The 17,729-nt window shown below is 42.7% G+C and overlaps 6 protein-coding genes and 2 long non-coding RNA genes across 11 annotated transcripts; 3 read left to right on the top strand and 5 right to left on the bottom strand.

Annotated features, from left to right (window-relative positions):
• Positions 1-270: 270 nt before the first annotated feature.
• LOC135427936 (facilitated trehalose transporter Tret1-2 homolog) lies at positions 271-1,838 on the bottom strand. Its single transcript, XM_064681695.1, has one exon. The coding sequence runs from the start codon at positions 1,680-1,682 to the stop codon at positions 357-359; it is 1,326 nt and encodes a 441-aa protein (XP_064537765.1). The 5' UTR covers positions 1,683-1,838; the 3' UTR covers positions 271-356.
• A 260-nt stretch (positions 1,839-2,098) lies between these two features.
• Positions 2,099-3,697, bottom strand: LOC135427935 (facilitated trehalose transporter Tret1-like). 2 transcript variants are annotated; one of them, XM_064681694.1, is made up of 2 exons: positions 3,567-3,697; positions 2,099-3,492 (listed from the first exon to the last, which is right to left on the bottom strand). In XM_064681694.1, exon 2 carries the CDS (start codon positions 3,363-3,365, stop codon positions 2,118-2,120), a length of 1,248 nt encoding a protein of 415 aa, XP_064537764.1. In that variant the 5' UTR covers positions 3,366-3,492; positions 3,567-3,697; the 3' UTR covers positions 2,099-2,117. The 2 variants fall into 2 exon arrangements, with proteins under 2 accessions (XP_064537764.1, XP_064537763.1); XM_064681693.1 differs by lacking the exon at positions 3,567-3,697 and having other exon boundaries at positions 2,099-3,555.
• cer (crammer) lies at positions 3,668-4,214 on the top strand. The gene is made up of 2 exons (XM_064681704.1): positions 3,668-3,829; positions 3,888-4,214. The coding sequence occupies exons 1-2, from the start codon at positions 3,791-3,793 to the stop codon at positions 4,083-4,085; spliced, it is 237 nt and encodes a 78-aa protein (XP_064537774.1). The 5' UTR covers positions 3,668-3,790; the 3' UTR covers positions 4,086-4,214.
• A 219-nt stretch (positions 4,215-4,433) lies between these two features.
• Positions 4,434-8,990, top strand: SdhA (succinate dehydrogenase, subunit A (flavoprotein)). Of its 3 annotated transcripts, none has more exons than XM_064681688.1 (6): positions 4,434-4,502; positions 4,631-4,715; positions 6,327-7,733; positions 7,796-7,998; positions 8,063-8,213; positions 8,295-8,990. In XM_064681688.1, the coding sequence occupies exons 2-6, from the start codon at positions 4,659-4,661 to the stop codon at positions 8,472-8,474; spliced, it is 1,998 nt and encodes a 665-aa protein (XP_064537758.1). In that variant the 5' UTR covers positions 4,434-4,502; positions 4,631-4,658; the 3' UTR covers positions 8,475-8,990. The 3 variants fall into 3 exon arrangements, with proteins under 3 accessions (XP_064537758.1, XP_064537759.1, XP_064537757.1); XM_064681689.1 differs by having other exon boundaries at positions 4,483-4,543; XM_064681687.1 differs by lacking the exon at positions 4,434-4,502 and having other exon boundaries at positions 4,561-4,715.
• On the bottom strand, positions 4,513-5,823 carry LOC135427944 (uncharacterized). Its single transcript, XR_010436179.1, has 2 exons — positions 5,466-5,823; positions 4,513-5,410 (listed from the first exon to the last, which is right to left on the bottom strand). It is a non-coding gene; the product is annotated as an uncharacterized LOC135427944 (long non-coding RNA).
• An 89-nt stretch (positions 8,991-9,079) lies between the features above and the next one.
• On the bottom strand, positions 9,080-11,382 carry LOC135427933 (cytochrome b5 reductase 4). The gene is made up of 3 exons (XM_064681690.1): positions 11,206-11,382; positions 9,584-10,999; positions 9,080-9,514 (listed from the first exon to the last, which is right to left on the bottom strand). Exons 2-3 carry the CDS (start codon positions 10,897-10,899, stop codon positions 9,211-9,213), a joined length of 1,620 nt encoding a protein of 539 aa, XP_064537760.1. The 5' UTR covers positions 10,900-10,999; positions 11,206-11,382; the 3' UTR covers positions 9,080-9,210.
• LOC135427934 (fatty-acid amide hydrolase 2-A) lies at positions 11,127-17,434 on the top strand. Its single transcript, XM_064681691.1, has 4 exons — positions 11,127-11,280; positions 15,192-15,499; positions 15,560-15,779; positions 15,848-17,434. Exons 2-4 carry the CDS (start codon positions 15,299-15,301, stop codon positions 17,029-17,031), a joined length of 1,605 nt encoding a protein of 534 aa, XP_064537761.1. The 5' UTR covers positions 11,127-11,280; positions 15,192-15,298; the 3' UTR covers positions 17,032-17,434.
• Positions 17,308-17,640, bottom strand: LOC135427945 (uncharacterized). The gene is made up of 2 exons (XR_010436180.1): positions 17,526-17,640; positions 17,308-17,461 (listed from the first exon to the last, which is right to left on the bottom strand). It is a non-coding gene; the product is annotated as an uncharacterized LOC135427945 (long non-coding RNA).
• Positions 17,641-17,729: the final 89 nt, after the last annotated feature.

Below are 17,729 nucleotides of genomic sequence, written 5' to 3'. Positions count from 1 at the left end.
AGAATGTTAGCAGATATAACTTTCATCTTTAACCGAAAAATCTTAAGCTCGAATTCGCCGATAGATAGATTACCTTAGAGGAGTGGAAGAGATAGAACAAGAGAAAGATTCCCACATTTTAACATTTTGGAAAGAAACAAAAGTTGATATTATATAATAAAAAATCCAGCAGACATTAGCCAAGCAAATACCTTGCACTCCAACTAAATAGCATGCATATTTCCAATGAGATCACAAACCTTGTCTGCTAAAAAACAATTTCGATCGTGATCAGGAAAATCAAATATCAATTTATTTTGAATAGATTTACTTCAAGACAGCCGAAGCGAAATACATAAGTATTTTTTACTAGCAAATTATCCGCCAAGAACACCTTGAATCTCGTCGATGGTTTTACCCTTCGTCTCCGGTACAAAGATGGCCACAAAAACACAAGCTAAAATTGCGAAGACTGTAAATATCCAAAAAGTAATTGCCGGACCGAATTGATATAGGACGAGCGGAAATAATTTGGTGACAGCAAAAGCGAACAACCAACTGCTGGTGCCCACAATTGCGCCGCAAACGGGCTTCACATCCTCCGCAAACAGCTCGGCCATAATCACCCACGGCACCGGGCCGAATCCCAGCGAGAAACCGACCATAAACAGGCAAATTGCCAGAATGGCCAGCCAGCCAACTTTCGCGTCCTTCAGCCATTGAAAGTACACACCCATTATCAAGGTGGTGGCGCCCATCACAATTGCCGATATGAGCAGCAAGAGCTTCCTGCCGGCCCGCTCCACAAGCAGAATGGCAACAATTGTGGCAAATACCTGAACAACGCCCACCAGAATCGAGCAGGTGTTCGCCGAGAGGCCAGTGCCGGCCTTCTCAAAGATAGCGTTAACATAGAACAGAATCGCATTGATGCCCGTCAACTGCTGCAGCAGCATCAATGTCATGGCGATGCCGAGTCCCTTCCAGGTCACCTTGCGCGACAGCGCCTCGCGGAACGTCGCCTTCTCCTTCTTACTGTCGGCCGCCATGGCGGCCATTTCGCCGCTTGTATCCGCATCGCCTCCACGCAGCCATTTCAATGCCTTTTCCGCCTTCTCCGTTTTGCCCTTCTGCACCAGAAATACGGGCGATTCGGGCATCCAAAAGAATATTACTAGGAAAATAAGCGGCAAGATGCCGCACAATACGTTAACGAGGAATGGCTTACAATAGGCGCCCACAATAAATCCAAAAAGAATGCCATGCACGATCAGCAGCTGGAAAAAGCAGCCCATTACGCCCCGCAATTTGACCTCTGCTATTTCTGTGGTATAGACGGGCGCCATAACACAAAAGGCGCCACCGCAGGCACCCACAACGAACCGGCCAATATACAGCATGAACGCTTTCTGCGCTGCAATTATACAGCCCCAGCCAAGAAAATATGGCAACGTTATGAGCAACATGATTAGACGGCGTCCAAATGCACGAATCAATATGCCAACGGGCACACAAGCGCAAGCCGCTCCGAAGTTTAACATCGAACTAATCCAACTCCATTCATCCTGACTGGTCGAGAAATTGTACGCAGCACCCGATGTTACCGGCAGCTCCATGGGGCCGGACCAGCCAATTGAGGCGCCCAAACAAAAGGCACCGAAGGCCGCAGCCAGGCCGGCCAAAAATTGCTTTAATACGCCCATTCCAGTACAGTATGATGTACAATAGTTTTCGTTTCCCTCTTAAAACCAACAAAAATTTTAAATAAATAGAATATTTAGAAAAACAAGCCCCTCTGTATTACTAAAGAACTATCAAATTTTTCACTTTACTAAGTCAGTTGCGATACTGTAATTATTCGAAAATTTCGGCCCCAGGTAAAAGTGGCATACAAACAAAAGTTAATATGATGCTCGAGATTTGGATGATAGACTGCTGAGAGTGGTCGAGTCGAGTGTTGAGTAATAAATGTAAATATAATAATAATAGAAATCTAAAACAACAAAATGGTCGCAAGCACTCATGGGGCTCACTCGCATTAAGAATTCATGTTTCGATTATTTTTCACATTCGAAGCATCTACATATGTATATATAAGAAAAATTGAAACGCAAATCGATTCTGAACAGAACATATATTTATTGTACAGTCTTAGAATCCAACATACTGTGAATTTCCTCATATGTCTTGCCCTTAGTCTCGGGCACAAAGAAATACACAAACAGCAAGGACAAACATGAAATAGCTACAAAAGACCAAAAGGATATTGCCATGCCCCAGGCTTCCAGTGTCATGGGAAAGCTTTTAGTGCTGAGAAATCCAAAAAAGTGAGCAATGGTCCACACAATGCCAGAGCCAACAACTTCAACATTCTCTCTAAATATATCCCTTATTATGACAAAGGGCAGAACGCCCTGGCCCAAACCAAAGAAGAATGTGAAGCAGCACATGCTGAACAGGGGCAACCACTTCAGGGAATGCAAATAGTCTACTTTGTTATCCCTAAGATTAAAGTACATTGCGTGGAGTGTACAATTGAGTATGACTAAAAACACAGACCAAATCAACAACGGCCGACGACCAGCACACTCGAGCAGGGACAATATGGTAGACAGCAAAAAGGATATACCCACAAAAATAGTGCACAGTTCGACATTCCATTGGAGGCCCATGTCTGCCTCAATGAGAATGAATGTGGCATAGGTAATGATAGCCTTGCTGCCACAAAAATGCTGGAAAAACGTTAGTGGGATGCAAATAAATAATCCCTTGAATGTCGCCTTGTGTCTTAATTTTCGCCAGGTATTTTCATAGTCCTCCCGCAATTTTACCATATCCTGCTCCATGCGATTAATTTCGGAAAAAGCGTTAAAACTGTCCCCGCGCAACCACCGTAGCGATCGTAACGCCTTATTCTTTCTATTCTTGAGCAAATAATACACTGGCGACTCCGGCATCCAGATGAAGGTCAGCAGAAATATTGCTGGCAATATGGCGCAACCGTAATTCAAATAACGATAGTCAAAAAAGGCGCCCATTATATATGCATAAACGATGCCCAGCACAAAGAAAACCATAAAGAAATTGCCAAGGTATCCTTTTACTTCCACTTGGGCAACTTCTGAGCAGTACATGGGTATCGTTATAAAATAGCAACCACCGCAGAATCCTTGCAAGAAGCGCGCTGCCATTAGCATATACAGATCTTTAGCAAATATTAAAAGTGCCCATCCTGCCAAATATGGTGGCACCATCAACAACGTAATTAGCTTGCGGCCCATACAATTGGCCAATGGTCCTGCTGGTATTGCTATTAAGCTGGAGCCCAAACTGGACAGAGCGCAAACCCAGGCGTATTCACTAAGAGTCACTGCAAAGCCATACATTTTTTTATCCGTAACATCGCGCTGTGCCGGCGCTGACCAACCCACCGTGGCACCTGCACTTAGTGCGCCAAGTGATGCAAAAAATGCAGCTATATACTGATTTTGTCCATAGGGTCTGTCCCAGAAACTGGACATAATTTAAGTTAAAATTGAGAACAACAAATACATAACCAGCTTTTCAATTTTAAAATCTATATTCACCAAAAAATAAATCGAGCCTTAACAGTGCTGCCACATTGGTTATAGATTGAACGCAGCCAACTTCACATGAATACTGGCAGCATTGTTTTGATATTGCATTGTTTTCTTTGTGTCGTATTATATTATATTTGTATGTGAGTCATCGTAAATTGAATTTATCATCAAAATTAAACTGTATTGCACTGTCATACGACTAGTATTCCATTACAATCAAAGCTGCAAACATGTCGCTAGTAACTGACGAGGAGTGGGCCCAGTTCAAGGTAATGTTTGTAAACAAAACAGCGCAATAGACAAGTTGACGCCTCTTTTTTATACTAGACTACCCACAAAAAGAATTACGACGGAGATGAAGAGCAAATGCGTCGTTCCCTCTACGAAAAGGCTAAAGCAAAAGTAGAGGAGCATAACAAGAAATTTGAAAGCGGCGAGGTAACATGGAAAATGGGCATTAACAACATGTCGGACTTTACTCCTGATGAGTACGCAAATAGGTGTGGCTCAAGACCATCCAAGTAACTGGATGCATTTAAAAAATCTCATGAATCCAACGTTCAAATGAAAATAAGACATATTTTATAATCATGAACTTATTCTTTTATGTACTTTTTACTTACCTTATACAAAATAAACAGCTGTAAACGGCAACTGTTTTTTACTGTACTGGTCACACTGTAAACGGACAACTGTTGATATTTTGATAAAAATAATGATGATGGATGACATATAGTCGCATTTTGCGTGATAAGAATTATACATTTTACAGGTGGTCTTAATTAGAGTCGCTGAGGATGACGCCTATCATTGCATTCAAAAATTGCTAAAGTATCGATACCTGCAGCTAGACCGATAAAAAGAAGTATGGAGCCCTGGTCCCAAAAGTATTTATCAGTTTTCCTAACTCGGGCCACACTGCAGTCGACATAACTTTTAAAAGTTTGTAAACTTTTTCGTTTTGAACACATAGACACAAACACGTATAGATTTTGCTTTTACTTTTTATTAATTTATGTTGCTTTTTTGGTGCGCGTACAAATTGAACTAAAGTGCATCTTCCATTGCAGACACAGCAGAGCAGCAGCAACCTCAAAAATGTACCGAATTATGCGTGTGCCATCGATTTTGGCCAAAAATGCAGTCACGTCAATGGTAGGTAGCTGTGACCAAAACGCACTACAATTAAATTACACAATCAAGAATGCTGCGCATTTACGTGGACTAACTAACCAAATTCACATAAAGTTTGCATTTGCAACATTGTCGGCGCAGCCACAAAGTGCGAACAAAACGCAGACCTCGCGAATCCGTGGCGGTGTTATGTAATTTTTTAAATTTTGGCCTAGACGAATGACTGCAGTAAAGTATTCCCTGGCATTGCGTAAACCCAAAACACGCACCAATTGGTCTTAATTTCTCTGCAGTTGTCATTAGCCAACCCCAATTTGTGAATGCAGCTAATGCACAGAGGTTATGTGCACGCAGCACCCAACGCCGCCGAACCCCCTCCCCTAGCGTCTAGTTTGGCAACAAATCGGTGTTAAAATTCGGCTCTTTGATAGGCGTTGTCTTGTTTTGTGTTATTTAAGCGCTTTGCCGAGCTGATAAGCCAGCACATTCAATGCCCACATGGGAGAGAGGCGCGGCCACTATTCTACAGCTGATTATACAATGCAAATTATTGATATGAGCTATACTTTATATACAAATTATTGCATAAGCTACTAGAATGTTAATCTGTGTCCAGTTTTAAGCGCCGCTTTAACTATTTAACGCCAGAGGTTTATCAACACTTGTCATGGGAATCTTCCCAGGCTGCCGCCTGTGGCGTGTGCTGCTCTCTTAGTCTGCATAAACAAATATATAAATGTATAATGCATATGAACGTATATATATACATACATGTGTTAATTGGCAGTGTTTTTGCAAAACAAAATAGAAAGTCACCTTATCTCCATTAACACTTTCAGCTTTGATAATGCGGTTATTTCATGAGCAGAAATAGTTGGAAGTTCTATAAGCAGCAATAAATATAAATGTTAAGTGTTGCCCTATGTACATAAAACATATACACTAAAACTGGCTTTTAGTATTTGCCCAGACGGGCTTGCCCTAGCCAGTGATGCGTGATACGCTTGCGTCTGTCTAAATCTGGCTTTAGGATGACTAAAAATTTAAAGACGGGAATTCTGACTTTTGCTGTTAGAAAAGGTATTAGGAATGTACAAGATAAGAATTGAGCAATCAACTAAAATTATATTTTCGTGTATTGCAAAATTGCAATAAAACTGCAATCTGGAGAGTGCTTCATTATTGGTCTAATGTATAATTGGAAGTTTTTACAGGCTTTTCAGTTTAGAATAGTTGGCAACACTGGCCCTATCTTTGTTAAATTCATTTTTCTGGTAGTAAAATAAATTTTCGTGTTTTTCTTACACGAAATTTGTCACGTGCTTATCAGCAGCTTTGGGCATCACTTGTTGGCATTGCTTACCCATTAAATAATACATATTGAAAACAACTTGTGATGCAGCTATATATAAATGCGGTCATTAAATTGACAGCTGCTGTTTGCCAGACAAATTAAAAATTTAAGGGCAGAGGTTATTTATCAAATACCACTCGGGCTAAACAGCTGATCGTAAATTGCGGCTACTATAATCTTTGGGTTTCACAAATCGTGTGACTAATTGCTTCTATCTCGACAACAACAATAAAACACGCTTTATTAAATATAATCAATATGCAATTTGTCAATTGCAGCAGCGTGTGGCATCAGTTGCTGCCGCGTCGCCGCATCAGCGCAGCTATCACATAACGCCCGGTCAGCAGCAGGCGAAATCTGCGAATCCGGATGCCATTTCCAAGCAATATCCGGTTGTAGATCATGCCTACGATGCAATTGTTGTGGGCGCCGGTGGATCTGGACTGCGTGCAGCCTTTGGCCTGGTCGCTGAAGGTTTTCGCACAGCTGTCATCACGAAACTGTTTCCCACACGCTCGCACACGATTGCCGCTCAGGGCGGCATCAACGCGGCGCTAGGCAACATGGAGCAAGATGATTGGAAATGGCACATGTATGATACGATCAAGGGCAGCGATTGGCTGGGCGATCAGGATGCCATACACTATATGACACGCGAGGCCCCCAAGGCTGTCATCGAGCTGGAGAACTATGGCATGCCCTTCTCGCGCACTCAGGACGGCAAGATCTATCAGCGCGCCTTCGGTGGCCAGAGTCTGAAGTTTGGCAAGGGTGGTCAGGCGCACAGATGTTGCGCTGTTGCGGATCGTACGGGTCACTCCCTGCTCCACACACTTTACGGACAGTCGTTGAGCTACGATTGCCATTACTTTGTCGAGTACTTTGCGCTAGACTTGATCTTTGAGGATGGCGAGTGCCGTGGTGTGCTGGCCATCAATCTGGAGGATGGCAGCCTGCATCGTTTCCGTGCCCAGAATACGGTTGTGGCTACAGGCGGCTATGGCCGCGCCTTTTTCTCGTGCACATCGGCGCATACGTGCACCGGTGACGGCACCGCTTTGGTGGCCCGCCAGGGTCTGCCTTCACAGGATCTGGAGTTTGTGCAGTTCCATCCCACGGGCATCTATGGCGCCGGCTGTCTCATAACCGAGGGTTGTCGCGGCGAGGGTGGTTATCTAATCAATTCCAAGGGCGAACGTTTCATGGAGCGCTATGCGCCCGTCGCCAAGGATCTGGCCTCGCGTGATGTTGTCTCCCGATCCATCACCATTGAGGTAATGGAGGGCCGCGGCGTTGGACCAGAAAAGGATCATGTATTCCTGCAGCTGCACCATTTGCCGCCCAAACAGTTGGCCGAAAGGCTGCCTGGCATCTCCGAGACGGCCATGATCTTTGCCGGCGTCGATGTCACACGCGAACCCATCCCCGTGCTGCCCACTGTGCACTACAATATGGGCGGCATTCCAACCAATTATCGTGGCCAGGTGCTGACCATTGATCAAGATGGCAACGATAAGATTGTGCCCGGCCTCTATGCGGCTGGTGAAGCGGCCTGCAGTTCGGTTCATGGTGCCAACCGGTTGGGTGCCAACTCTCTGCTGGATCTTGTAGTCTTTGGACGCGCCTGCGCCAAAACCATTGCCGAGGAGAACAAACCAGGTGCACCGGCGCCCACGGTTAAGGATGTGAGTGACTTACAAATAATATCTTAAATCCGAATTTAAATAACTTTTTCAATCCTTTGTAGAATGCTGGCGAGTTCTCAGTGGCCAATTTAGATAAGCTGCGCCACGCCAATGGTAATATCACCACCGCCGATCTGCGTCTTAAGATGCAGCGATGCATGCAGAATCATGCGGCTGTATTCCGCGATGGACCCATACTGGAAAAGGGCGTGCGCGAAATGAAAGAGATCTACAAGCTATTCAAGGACGTCAAGGTTATCGACAAGTGCGTAACGCCCTTGATACTTTGCGTTAAATTATTATGTATTAATGGTTTTACTAAAACTCAGATCACTTGTGTGGAACTCGGATCTGATTGAAACACTGGAGCTGCAGAATCTTCTGGCCAATGCACAGATGACCATTGTGGGCGCCGAGGCGCGCAAGGAATCACGTGGCGCACACGCACGCGAAGATTTTAAAGTGCGCCTCGATGAATATGTAAGTAACAGAAGAACTAATGATATTGTGTTATTCTTTACCAAGTTAACTTATATTCATGCTTGTTTATGTATATTACAGGACTACAGCAAGCCCCTGGATAACCAGGAGAAGAAGCCCATAGAGCAACATTGGCGTAAGCACACGCTCGCCTGGGTGTGTTCCGACGAAGGCGATATCGATCTTAAATACAGACCTGTTATCGATCACACGCTCGACAATGAGGTGGAAACAGTGCCACCAGCAATTCGCTCCTACTAAAAGATGTCCACTCATATTCACACACACACACACACACACACGAACAGAAAATGTACACAAACACTGGCATGTTTACTTAACAGTGAGCAGGCATACTGTGTTGGTGCAAAAATTCGCGAGTCGCAATTTTTTATAAATTTTATGCTGCTGCTTTCTGCCGTATTTCGCACAGATTTGTTCAAAACCTATGTCAAAATTTGTTAGCATTGTTTTATAATTTGATGTGTTGTATATTGAAAAGCTTATCACTTTTGTACGCTCTACCAGTGCCCACCACAATAACACAAAATAATTTTTATATGTTTCTTTATTTGAAATACTTTTATTTAAAAAAATGTGCAAAATTTAGTCAAAGGAATTGCGACAATGACGACGACGCCTTTTCTGTAAAAATAAATAACGAAAACGTCAGGAATAAAAGTTTTCTAGTATTTGTTAAACTTATTAAATTATTGAAACAAAAATATGTAAAAACAAAAATATATATATATAAACAAAACAATCTGCTAGAAATAACATTTTTGAACACGAAGTTTGCTTATACATTGGCGGGAAAGCAAAAACCAAAATGTATAAAATCTCAGGCTTATTTAGGAAAGATCATATAAATGGACAATAAATTTTCTATATTTTGTACAAGTTGGAAATATTTGCAACTAGCCTGATATTATAAATACAAAAAAAATAATAAAAATAAAAACTTAGTTAAGATTTCTCGATGGGAATTGCATCAATGTCAGCCCTGAAAAACATGCACTTGCTCTGGCTTAAGATTAAGTTCCTTCAAGCTATCCAGCGCAGCTGTGTTGAATCCTGTAGGTCCACACACGGCCACATAGCTGAAAGACTTGGCTTGCTGTTTATTAAACAAAGGCGCTAACAGCTCCTGGCAGATGCGGCCGCATTGGACGGGCTGCTCCGCCTGCGATAAAATGTGTTTGCACGTGAAACGCTCATCGGCGTCCTGTAGGGCCTGCAACTTATCCCGCAGCCATATATCCGAGTTTGTCTTATTGAAGTAAAACAGCTGCAGACGTTCGCTGTGGGTAAAGTAAAAATAAATACAAGGATGATGAATAGTTGAAAAAAAAAAAAAAAAAGTGACTCACAGGCGATTCGCGTGCCGCCTAAGCAGCGGCCGCAATAGACTTAAAATGGGTGTGATGCCGCTGCCTGCGGCCAAGAGCAAGATGTTGCGATGTGGCTCCAGCGCGGACAGCGCAAAACTGCCACGCGGCAAACTCAGTCGAACAGTGGCGCCCGGTTGCAGCTGATGCATACAGCTGGACACTGCACCATTTTCATAATACTTGACAAGAAAGTGCTGCCTGCTGCTTGGACTTGAGTCTGTGTCTATTTGAGCGCTGTTGGAAGGCAGGCAATTGTGGGGCACGGGTGTATAGCTGCGCTCTAGTAACTGACCATTATGCGGCACTTCAATGTCCAGATGATAACCTACTGGCACATGCATGAGCACCTCCTCTTTGACGCTCTGCAGACTCAACTCAAAGGAGTCGTGATTAAAGTGCGCGCAGTGTATCACTTCATATTCATAGTGTTCCTCACATGGTGCATTCAGCTTGCCAACCTTCTGGTTGCCATATGTTGTCCAGGGCTCTGCCTCTTGCTTGCTCAGCACCACTTCAATTTTACCTGTTTCGTGACCAACACGCACAGCCTTTGGAGGCCAAACGATGGCGTCGTTGAACTTAAAATTGAAGACATGCCAACTGCTTGCCAGTTGTACGCACAGCTCCAGGGCATCAGCAGCGGCCTTGCGCTTCAGCAGCATCCCAGGATTAGCCATGCGTCGCGTATAGAAGCAGAGTGTCAATTCGCTACGCTGTTGTATCCAATCAAAGCGCGGTACAAGTTCCGCTGGCGCCGGAGGCGGTCGAATAAGCACCGTTTCCACTTTTGCAGCTACGTTTTCTTTCAGCGGACCCACATAGCATTTTCCGAGCAATTGGGGATAGTTGACCCATGCGTGCACTTCGTCAAAAAGTTTGGTAGCATCGCGTCCTACACCGCGCATCAGCTCATCCACACCGCCCGGATGAAAGTCCATGTATCGTGTCACATTGAATACCTTGCCCCGTATGGCCATCCAGGCGTCATTGATTTGATTGTGCTTGGCTAGCTCGGCACGGCTAACTGGCACAACGCGTCCACCGGTGCCAGAGAGATCAGCGCCCGAATTGCATAAGCGTATCCAGCTCATCAAGGAGTAACCTGGCTTGAGGGCGCATTTGTTCCGCGGATTGCCCGTTGCCGAGCCCGAGCCTGTGTTATTGGAGCCTACAGTCAATTTCTGTTGCGCCGAACTCGGCAGCTGCAAATTGCTGATGGATAACGCAGCCACAGCTGGAGGTTTGAGCGGCGCTTTATCGTTTGATGTGGGTGGCTTCAACTTTGAGTCGGCCATGGTGCAGTTTAATAATTTTGGATCAACAGCTGAATTCGAATTAATCGATTTTTAAACTAAATCAGCTGCTTAACATCGATAACATTGGTGTGCAGGGCACCTGCAATATCGATAACAAAAGTGTGCTAAATCGGTTAAAATTGTTAAAACCCAAAAATGTCTTTAATTGCATTCAGCATAAAAATCGTTGCCATATCACATTCACATATATGTAAATTAATATAAGGGATTAGTTTCCCACATTTCACATAGCAAAAAGTTTCGTTAACATTGTAACGCAAGCTGTGTACCAGCCTACATTCTTACTAGTGCACAACAAACCAGCTCCGTTTTGTCAGTTTTCAACGAGTCGGTCAGCTGTTCGGATCGTTGTAATTGCGGGTAAATTCATGTCGCCTGACCATCTAATTTTGTGTATGCATTTTCAATTGCTATTAGCCGAATGCCGTGTTCATTTTGTTCGGAAAAAAATAACGAAAATAAGCAATTTAAGTGTCATTATTTGTGCGACTCAGCACGCATAGAGAATAATTTAGTTTGTGTGTGTGTATGTGCACTGTTTAATGGAATGACAACTATAAATTTGCGCATAACTTGACGCCTCATAGGCGAACCGGTTCCAAGTAAAATGAGTGAAAGACAGTGCAGTAATAGATTTTTGTGCAATGCAATTACAACTACTGCACATATATGTGTGTAAATACATACATTTATGCGTGTTTGTTTGTGTTTTACGTATAGGGCGTGCAATTGCTGCAGTTGACATCAACAGGCTGCTTGTGGTTTTTGTGCAGCATTACATTACTACACATATGAATTTTTAATCCTTTTACAATATGATTTTTGTTGTTAGCATGATGTCATCAAGCGTACGCTTGCCGGTTGTTTCGTTTGCTTTGCCACCCTGCCGCACAAATACTCACACACATTTGCACACCCACACAAACAGTTGCTCCATTCATTTCACTATTGAATCCACTGGCTGCCAACTGCGCCCGCGGATTCTCGAGTTTGACACTTAATTAGTTTTGAGCTCTTATACATTTACTCTCTCTCTCCCTGCGGTTGCTCTCACGCAACAAGTGTTAATAACGTCTTAAAATGTGCCTATCATAAATCAAAATCTGACCTGCACGCACGTTTGATGGCTCTGGCGGTAATCTTATCGGCCTTACAATCAGGTTTTTTGCTTGCCCCATGCTCCATATCGTTGCTTGATAATGTATCAAACTTTGCCCAAGTCAATTGCTAAATTTACTATTAATAATTAGCAGTTGATTCATTTGTATGCTTGCATACATTTGTATATGTATGTGTTACATTTCATTTGTTGCCATGTGTAAATTGAAGCGTGCCCATTCCAATTCAATTAAACTTATTAAGAAAACAAACATCGCTTGAACAAGTTGCGATATGCTGGCACAACAGATGATAAGAAATTGCGACAATAATAACAACAGCAATAGTAGACGCTTGTTCAAGCTATGGCCATGACAAACAATTACAAAATACCGACGCAATGTGTGCGATAAGAATGTGGCGAAAACACAGCCGGCGCCCTTCAACTTGACGAAACTTAGACGGAGAGAGAGAGAGAGAGAAAGAGAGAGAGAGAGAGAGAGAAAGAGGCAGACAGGATAAGTAGCGGCATATACTGCCTATGTATACCCTGTGGGTATATCTTTGTGGAAATAATTATTTAGCAATATTTGAAACAACAATAAAATCAGTCTTAGGTTTAAAAAAATAAATGAAATACCGGTTAAAGATTTTTTTTTACTAATAATTTGTATGTGCACAAAACGCAAGTCTCAATTTATAAACAATTAATTCAAGTGAATTTGACACTTTAAACCACATTAAATTTTACAAACGGTTTTGACAGGGCATACCCTAGGTGAGCACTCGCGATTCTAGCATGACTAGTTCAAGTGTTATCACATTTTCGTTTTAAGTTATGGCTGCAGCTGCGGATCGTGAAATCGTCGCAACGATGAGTCATTTTTTGTGGTTTCCACATATCGTACATGCAGCTGCGGAGTGGGTGGTTATTCTGTCTCTATTTCTCTCTCACTCTCACTCTCTCTTTCTGTCTGTAGCTTAATTCGAATACGCTTTTATATGCCCATTCTTTGTCTTGTTATTGTTTGGACATTGACTTCTTTTCCCTCTATAATCTCTGTTGGTCGGCTATCATTTAAGCCCAAAGTAAACTCCGTCTGCTAATTCGACACCATTCATGGAGAGCGATAAGATAATGTGCATGCAGGAGATATATGTATTAATGTCAACTCTACATATGCCAGCAAAATAATAAGCTGTATAGATTTTGTCGTTTGATGAACTGGGCTGAGTCGGCTTTTTTCTATTTATCAGGCAATGCCACTTAACCGATCCAATACAGTGGTCGCTCCCAAATTAGAAAGTTGCGTGCCCAAAGTTAATTCTAACTTGACCAAAATTCACGATTCCGTAAGCTCTATTCCATTATACAGGAAAATGAAAACATTGATTTATTTTATATACAATTTTATAGCTCTTTTAGAAAAGCCACTTAAAATAAGCAACGCCTCCTAAAGTTCTATATGGGTCTATAAAGGGCGTAGAAAATGGGGGCCCGAGAACATATTTAATTAGTTATAGAAAATCTGCTTTCGATGAACTTTAAGTGCTTTTAGAAATCCTAAAGCTTTTTTTATTACTAATAGGTCGCTTCCAATTTCTGTTCAAATCTATTTTCTGTGTGTTTTATAGCGACTATACAATTAGCAAAATTTTAGTTAATATAGCTATGCAAATATACGTACGCTTCATTTCAAGCTTTACGCTTTATAAATTTTCTGAAAAGTCATTAAATTACGTATATGCCGTGCAAATGGAAAATTTTTCGTTCTTCAATTATCCATTGCGTGTTTATGTGCATACCCTAAGTTTTGCATCAACTTTAATATTTGCGTTTGTTAAATTTATTACTAAAATATATTCTCGTCCGTGTTTTGGAAATGACCGGCAATGAGCTATATGTATAGTCAAACAAAGGAAAACCTCGCTATACAAAGTTAATATCTACTCGAAAAAAAGGTCATATAGAGCCATATAGAGAAGCATTAACAATTTGGAAGGAAGGTATTTTGGCACTTATTACAGAGTATGTAACGGGCGTTCTTTGTCGAGTGGATCAAACTTGTTATTGTTTATGATTGGCACTTTGGGAATCGTTTGCTAGTTCTGTACACTATATCCGTAGCTCGTCGAGCATTTAGTCATATATCGTTTCCGATCTGCTGTGTGCAAAGTCTTGTGGTCCCAGACATCGTAAACTTGATAATGTATGACTCACTCCCGATCTGTAGGGTAACGTGGCGATATTTAAGTGGCTGCTTCGCCAGTCGCTGACAATTGATTTCTCAAAACTGTGGATGTTCAGTCCTCACATATAATTCATCAACACGCAGAATGAATTCAAATTTCTATTAAATGTGTCTATAAGGAATCAATTGAAATCAATAAATGTAAAGCGTTTATTCATATGCAATATTAATGGGTAATAATAAGAAATCCAGTCTATAAAATAATCTGAATATGCATTCGTTTGCTTGCACAAACATATACATATAATTACATATAAGGCAGGTCTCCGTCTGTTACGCATCCAAGAGAACAGGCTTTAATCAGGAAATAAAAAAGTTTCATATCAGATTTTTAATACAATAAATATAAGATTCATGTTTAGTTCGTACACTTAACTAAAGCAATGAATAATGGAATTCAATTAGTATGAATATTTATAGTTCTTTGTTGGCTTAGCTTTAATGCCATTTTGTGCCCATATTATTATCTTTTGATCTTTTTTTATTTGCTAGAATTGTTATCACTGCGTATTGTTGCAATTGTAGCAATAAAGTTTTTATTTAATTTAGTTAATGTAGTTCTTGAAAAGCCATGGATTGGAAAGATACAATTTATTTATATTAAAACAGCGTGCTTTTACTAGCACGGCCATGTTAAACAGCTGTATACAGACTGTTCAGTTTGTGTACTCCCATACAAACGTATTTTTATTGCCTAGCTAAACCAATATACACAGACCCACAGACCTGCATATACTATGTATTCATATTTGCAATTCGATAATAGACTGTGTTTCTGAGAATGTTTACATAAGATTGTTAAAAGAAATTTTGCCGGGCTATACCTGAACGCAATCTAGACTCATGTTTATCCGATTAAGATTTCTTGAGTTTTTGCCAAGAATTGTATTCCTATATTATTTTCTCTCTTTCCCTTGGCAGAGAAACAACACATGGGCGAGAATAAGAACAGGAAAAGGAATACAATCAAAAACATCAATTGCTAACAATATATAGACATAGCATCACATTCCATATCAGACGACGTCATGCCGCAGAAGCAATTGCAGCCGGAGAAGGTGCCGCTAGGACGCACCATTGGCGCCTTCCTGTTTGGCCTGCTGCAGTCCTTCTTTCGTTTCGTCTTCCGTTTGATCTATGGCGTCAGCGGGGATCGCATGCCGGCCATAACGGATCCCATACACCTCGAATCGGCCACATCGCTGGCAACCAAAATTCGCAACCAAGAGGTGAGACACTTACTTTCCTACTACTTGCACTGGTCATTAATGCGCTTGTTCTTTTCACAGCTAAGTAGCGTTCAGGTTCTGGAATCGTTTATACGTCGCGTTAAGGAAGTGAATCCTTTGCTCAATTGCGTGGTGGACGAACGCTACGATGAGGCTTTAAAAGAAGCCGCCGCAGCCGATGCGCTCATCAAGTCCGGACAGTACACAGTGGATCAATTGGCCGAACTGAAGCCATTTTTGGGTGTGCCTATTACAACAAAGGACTGTATATCGGTTAAGGGTGAGCCTATAACAATAAATTTGGATATTTTAAAGGTACTCAACCAACGCTGAAATTTTCCCCTTCAGGCATGCTGCATACGGCTGGACTTTATTCGCGTCGCGAGTTGCGCGCCGAGAACGATGCTGATGCGATGGCATTGATGCGCAAAGCGGGCGCTATTCCTTTTGCACTGACCAATGTGTCGGAGGTGTGCATGTGGTGGGAGAGCAACAATACGGTGCATGGTAGGACGCGCAATGCATACGACACGAATCGCATTGTGGGCGGCTCCAGCGGCGGCGAGGGTTGCGTCCAGTCGGCCGCTGCCTCACCCTTTGGCCTGGGCTCAGACATTGGCGGTTCAATACGCATGCCGGCCTTCTTCAATGGCATATTTGGACACAAACCGAGCAAGCTGATCGTTTCGAATAAGGGCCAGTTCCCAACACCATTCAGTGCGGAGCAGAACTCATTTCTGGGCCTGGGTCCCATGTCACGCTTTGCTGAGGATCTGCGACCAATGCTGCAAATTATGGCCGGCGAGAAAGCAGAGCTGCTACAACTCAACAAGCCCGTGGTCCTGGAAAAATTGAAATTCTTTTATCAGGAGTCTGATGGCGGTGGTCGCATGGTGTCCGCCGTGGATGCTGATCTGCGCCAGGCCATGCGCCGTGTTGTTGAGCATTTAAGCAAGAAGTTTGGCGCTGAACAGGTGGAGCGCGTGCAGCTGCCACAGATACGACAATCGGCGGCCATCTGGTTTGCCAACATGCGCGATGATTCCGGCCATGGCTTTAGCTTTCAACTAGGCGATCTGCGCTACGATATCAACACCTACTTGGAGCTGCTGAAGTGGCTGGTTGGTGCCTCCAAGCATACGTTCATTGGACTGACAACGGCGCTGATGGATAGTGCACAGTGCCAGCACGGATCGTCCAAGTACAAGCATCTGGTGGCCAAGCGGGATGAACTGCGCGCCACACTGCAGCAGCTGCTGGGCGACAATGGCGTGCTCATCTATCCCACGCATCCCACTGTGGCTCCCTATCATAATGAGCCCATTCTGCGCCCCATTAACTTTTCCTATACGGGCATTGTGAATGTGCTGGGCTTTCCAGCCACAGCTGTGCCGCTGGGCTTGGGCAGCGAGGGTTTGCCTCTGGGCGTCCAGGTCATAGCCAATTTCAACGAAGATCGGCTATGCCTGGCCGTTGCCGAGGAGCTAGAGCGTGCCTTTGGCGGCTGGCAGCGTCCCGAGGTGCGGTTGTGAAACCGTTCTGTCTTAACCCAAACACAAACATACACAGCCGAGTGTATAGCTTTTAGTAGTAGGAAATTGTATCCTGGGCCCCGCAAATAACCCACCCACCACAAACCACTTACCATCGGCTCGTTAATTAAGTTTATGTACAGCCCGGTATACACAATGTTTGTAATTGTTGCACGAATTGTGAAACGAACCATCAGCATGTCCCGTGTCCGCATATTAAGATATATATGTATACATATATATGTATGTGCATGTTAGTGCCTCGTAATATCAATATTTCGATGTGGTTTTAATTGCTATTATATTTACTTTGTATACAATATGTTTTTAATCGTAAATTTAGCAGTAATCTAAGCTCACATTTGATTTTGCATTTAAAATAAAATTTGTTAAAAAGTGAAAAGGCGGGTCTAACCATTTTGTTTATAATCTAGTTTGGTAAAACTCTGACCAGCGTATTTCGCATGCATTGCAGTTTGTAAGGATCAGCGTACCTGGCATAAAACGTGGCAGCCTGGTCGCCCTGTGAATCCGAATGGAAGAATGTTAATTAACATTAACAAAACATAGGCTTAACATAACAACGTTAACTTTGAATTGCAGTTTCGGAGTCGCTGAAAAATTTCTATTCCAAATGAAAAATATCACGTATCCTATACATTTCTTGTAAAATGTTGCCAAATGACAGAAAGATTTTA

This window comes from Drosophila montana, unplaced genomic scaffold (genome assembly GCF_035044405.1).
Source record: "Drosophila montana isolate Dmon_TW-CO22-7 unplaced genomic scaffold, ASM3504440v1 contig_2438_1, whole genome shotgun sequence".
Classification (NCBI taxonomy): Eukaryota; Metazoa; Arthropoda; class Insecta; order Diptera; family Drosophilidae; genus Drosophila; species Drosophila montana.
Note: the sequence above shows the minus strand (reverse complement) of the source record. Positions and strands in the feature narration are given on the sequence as shown.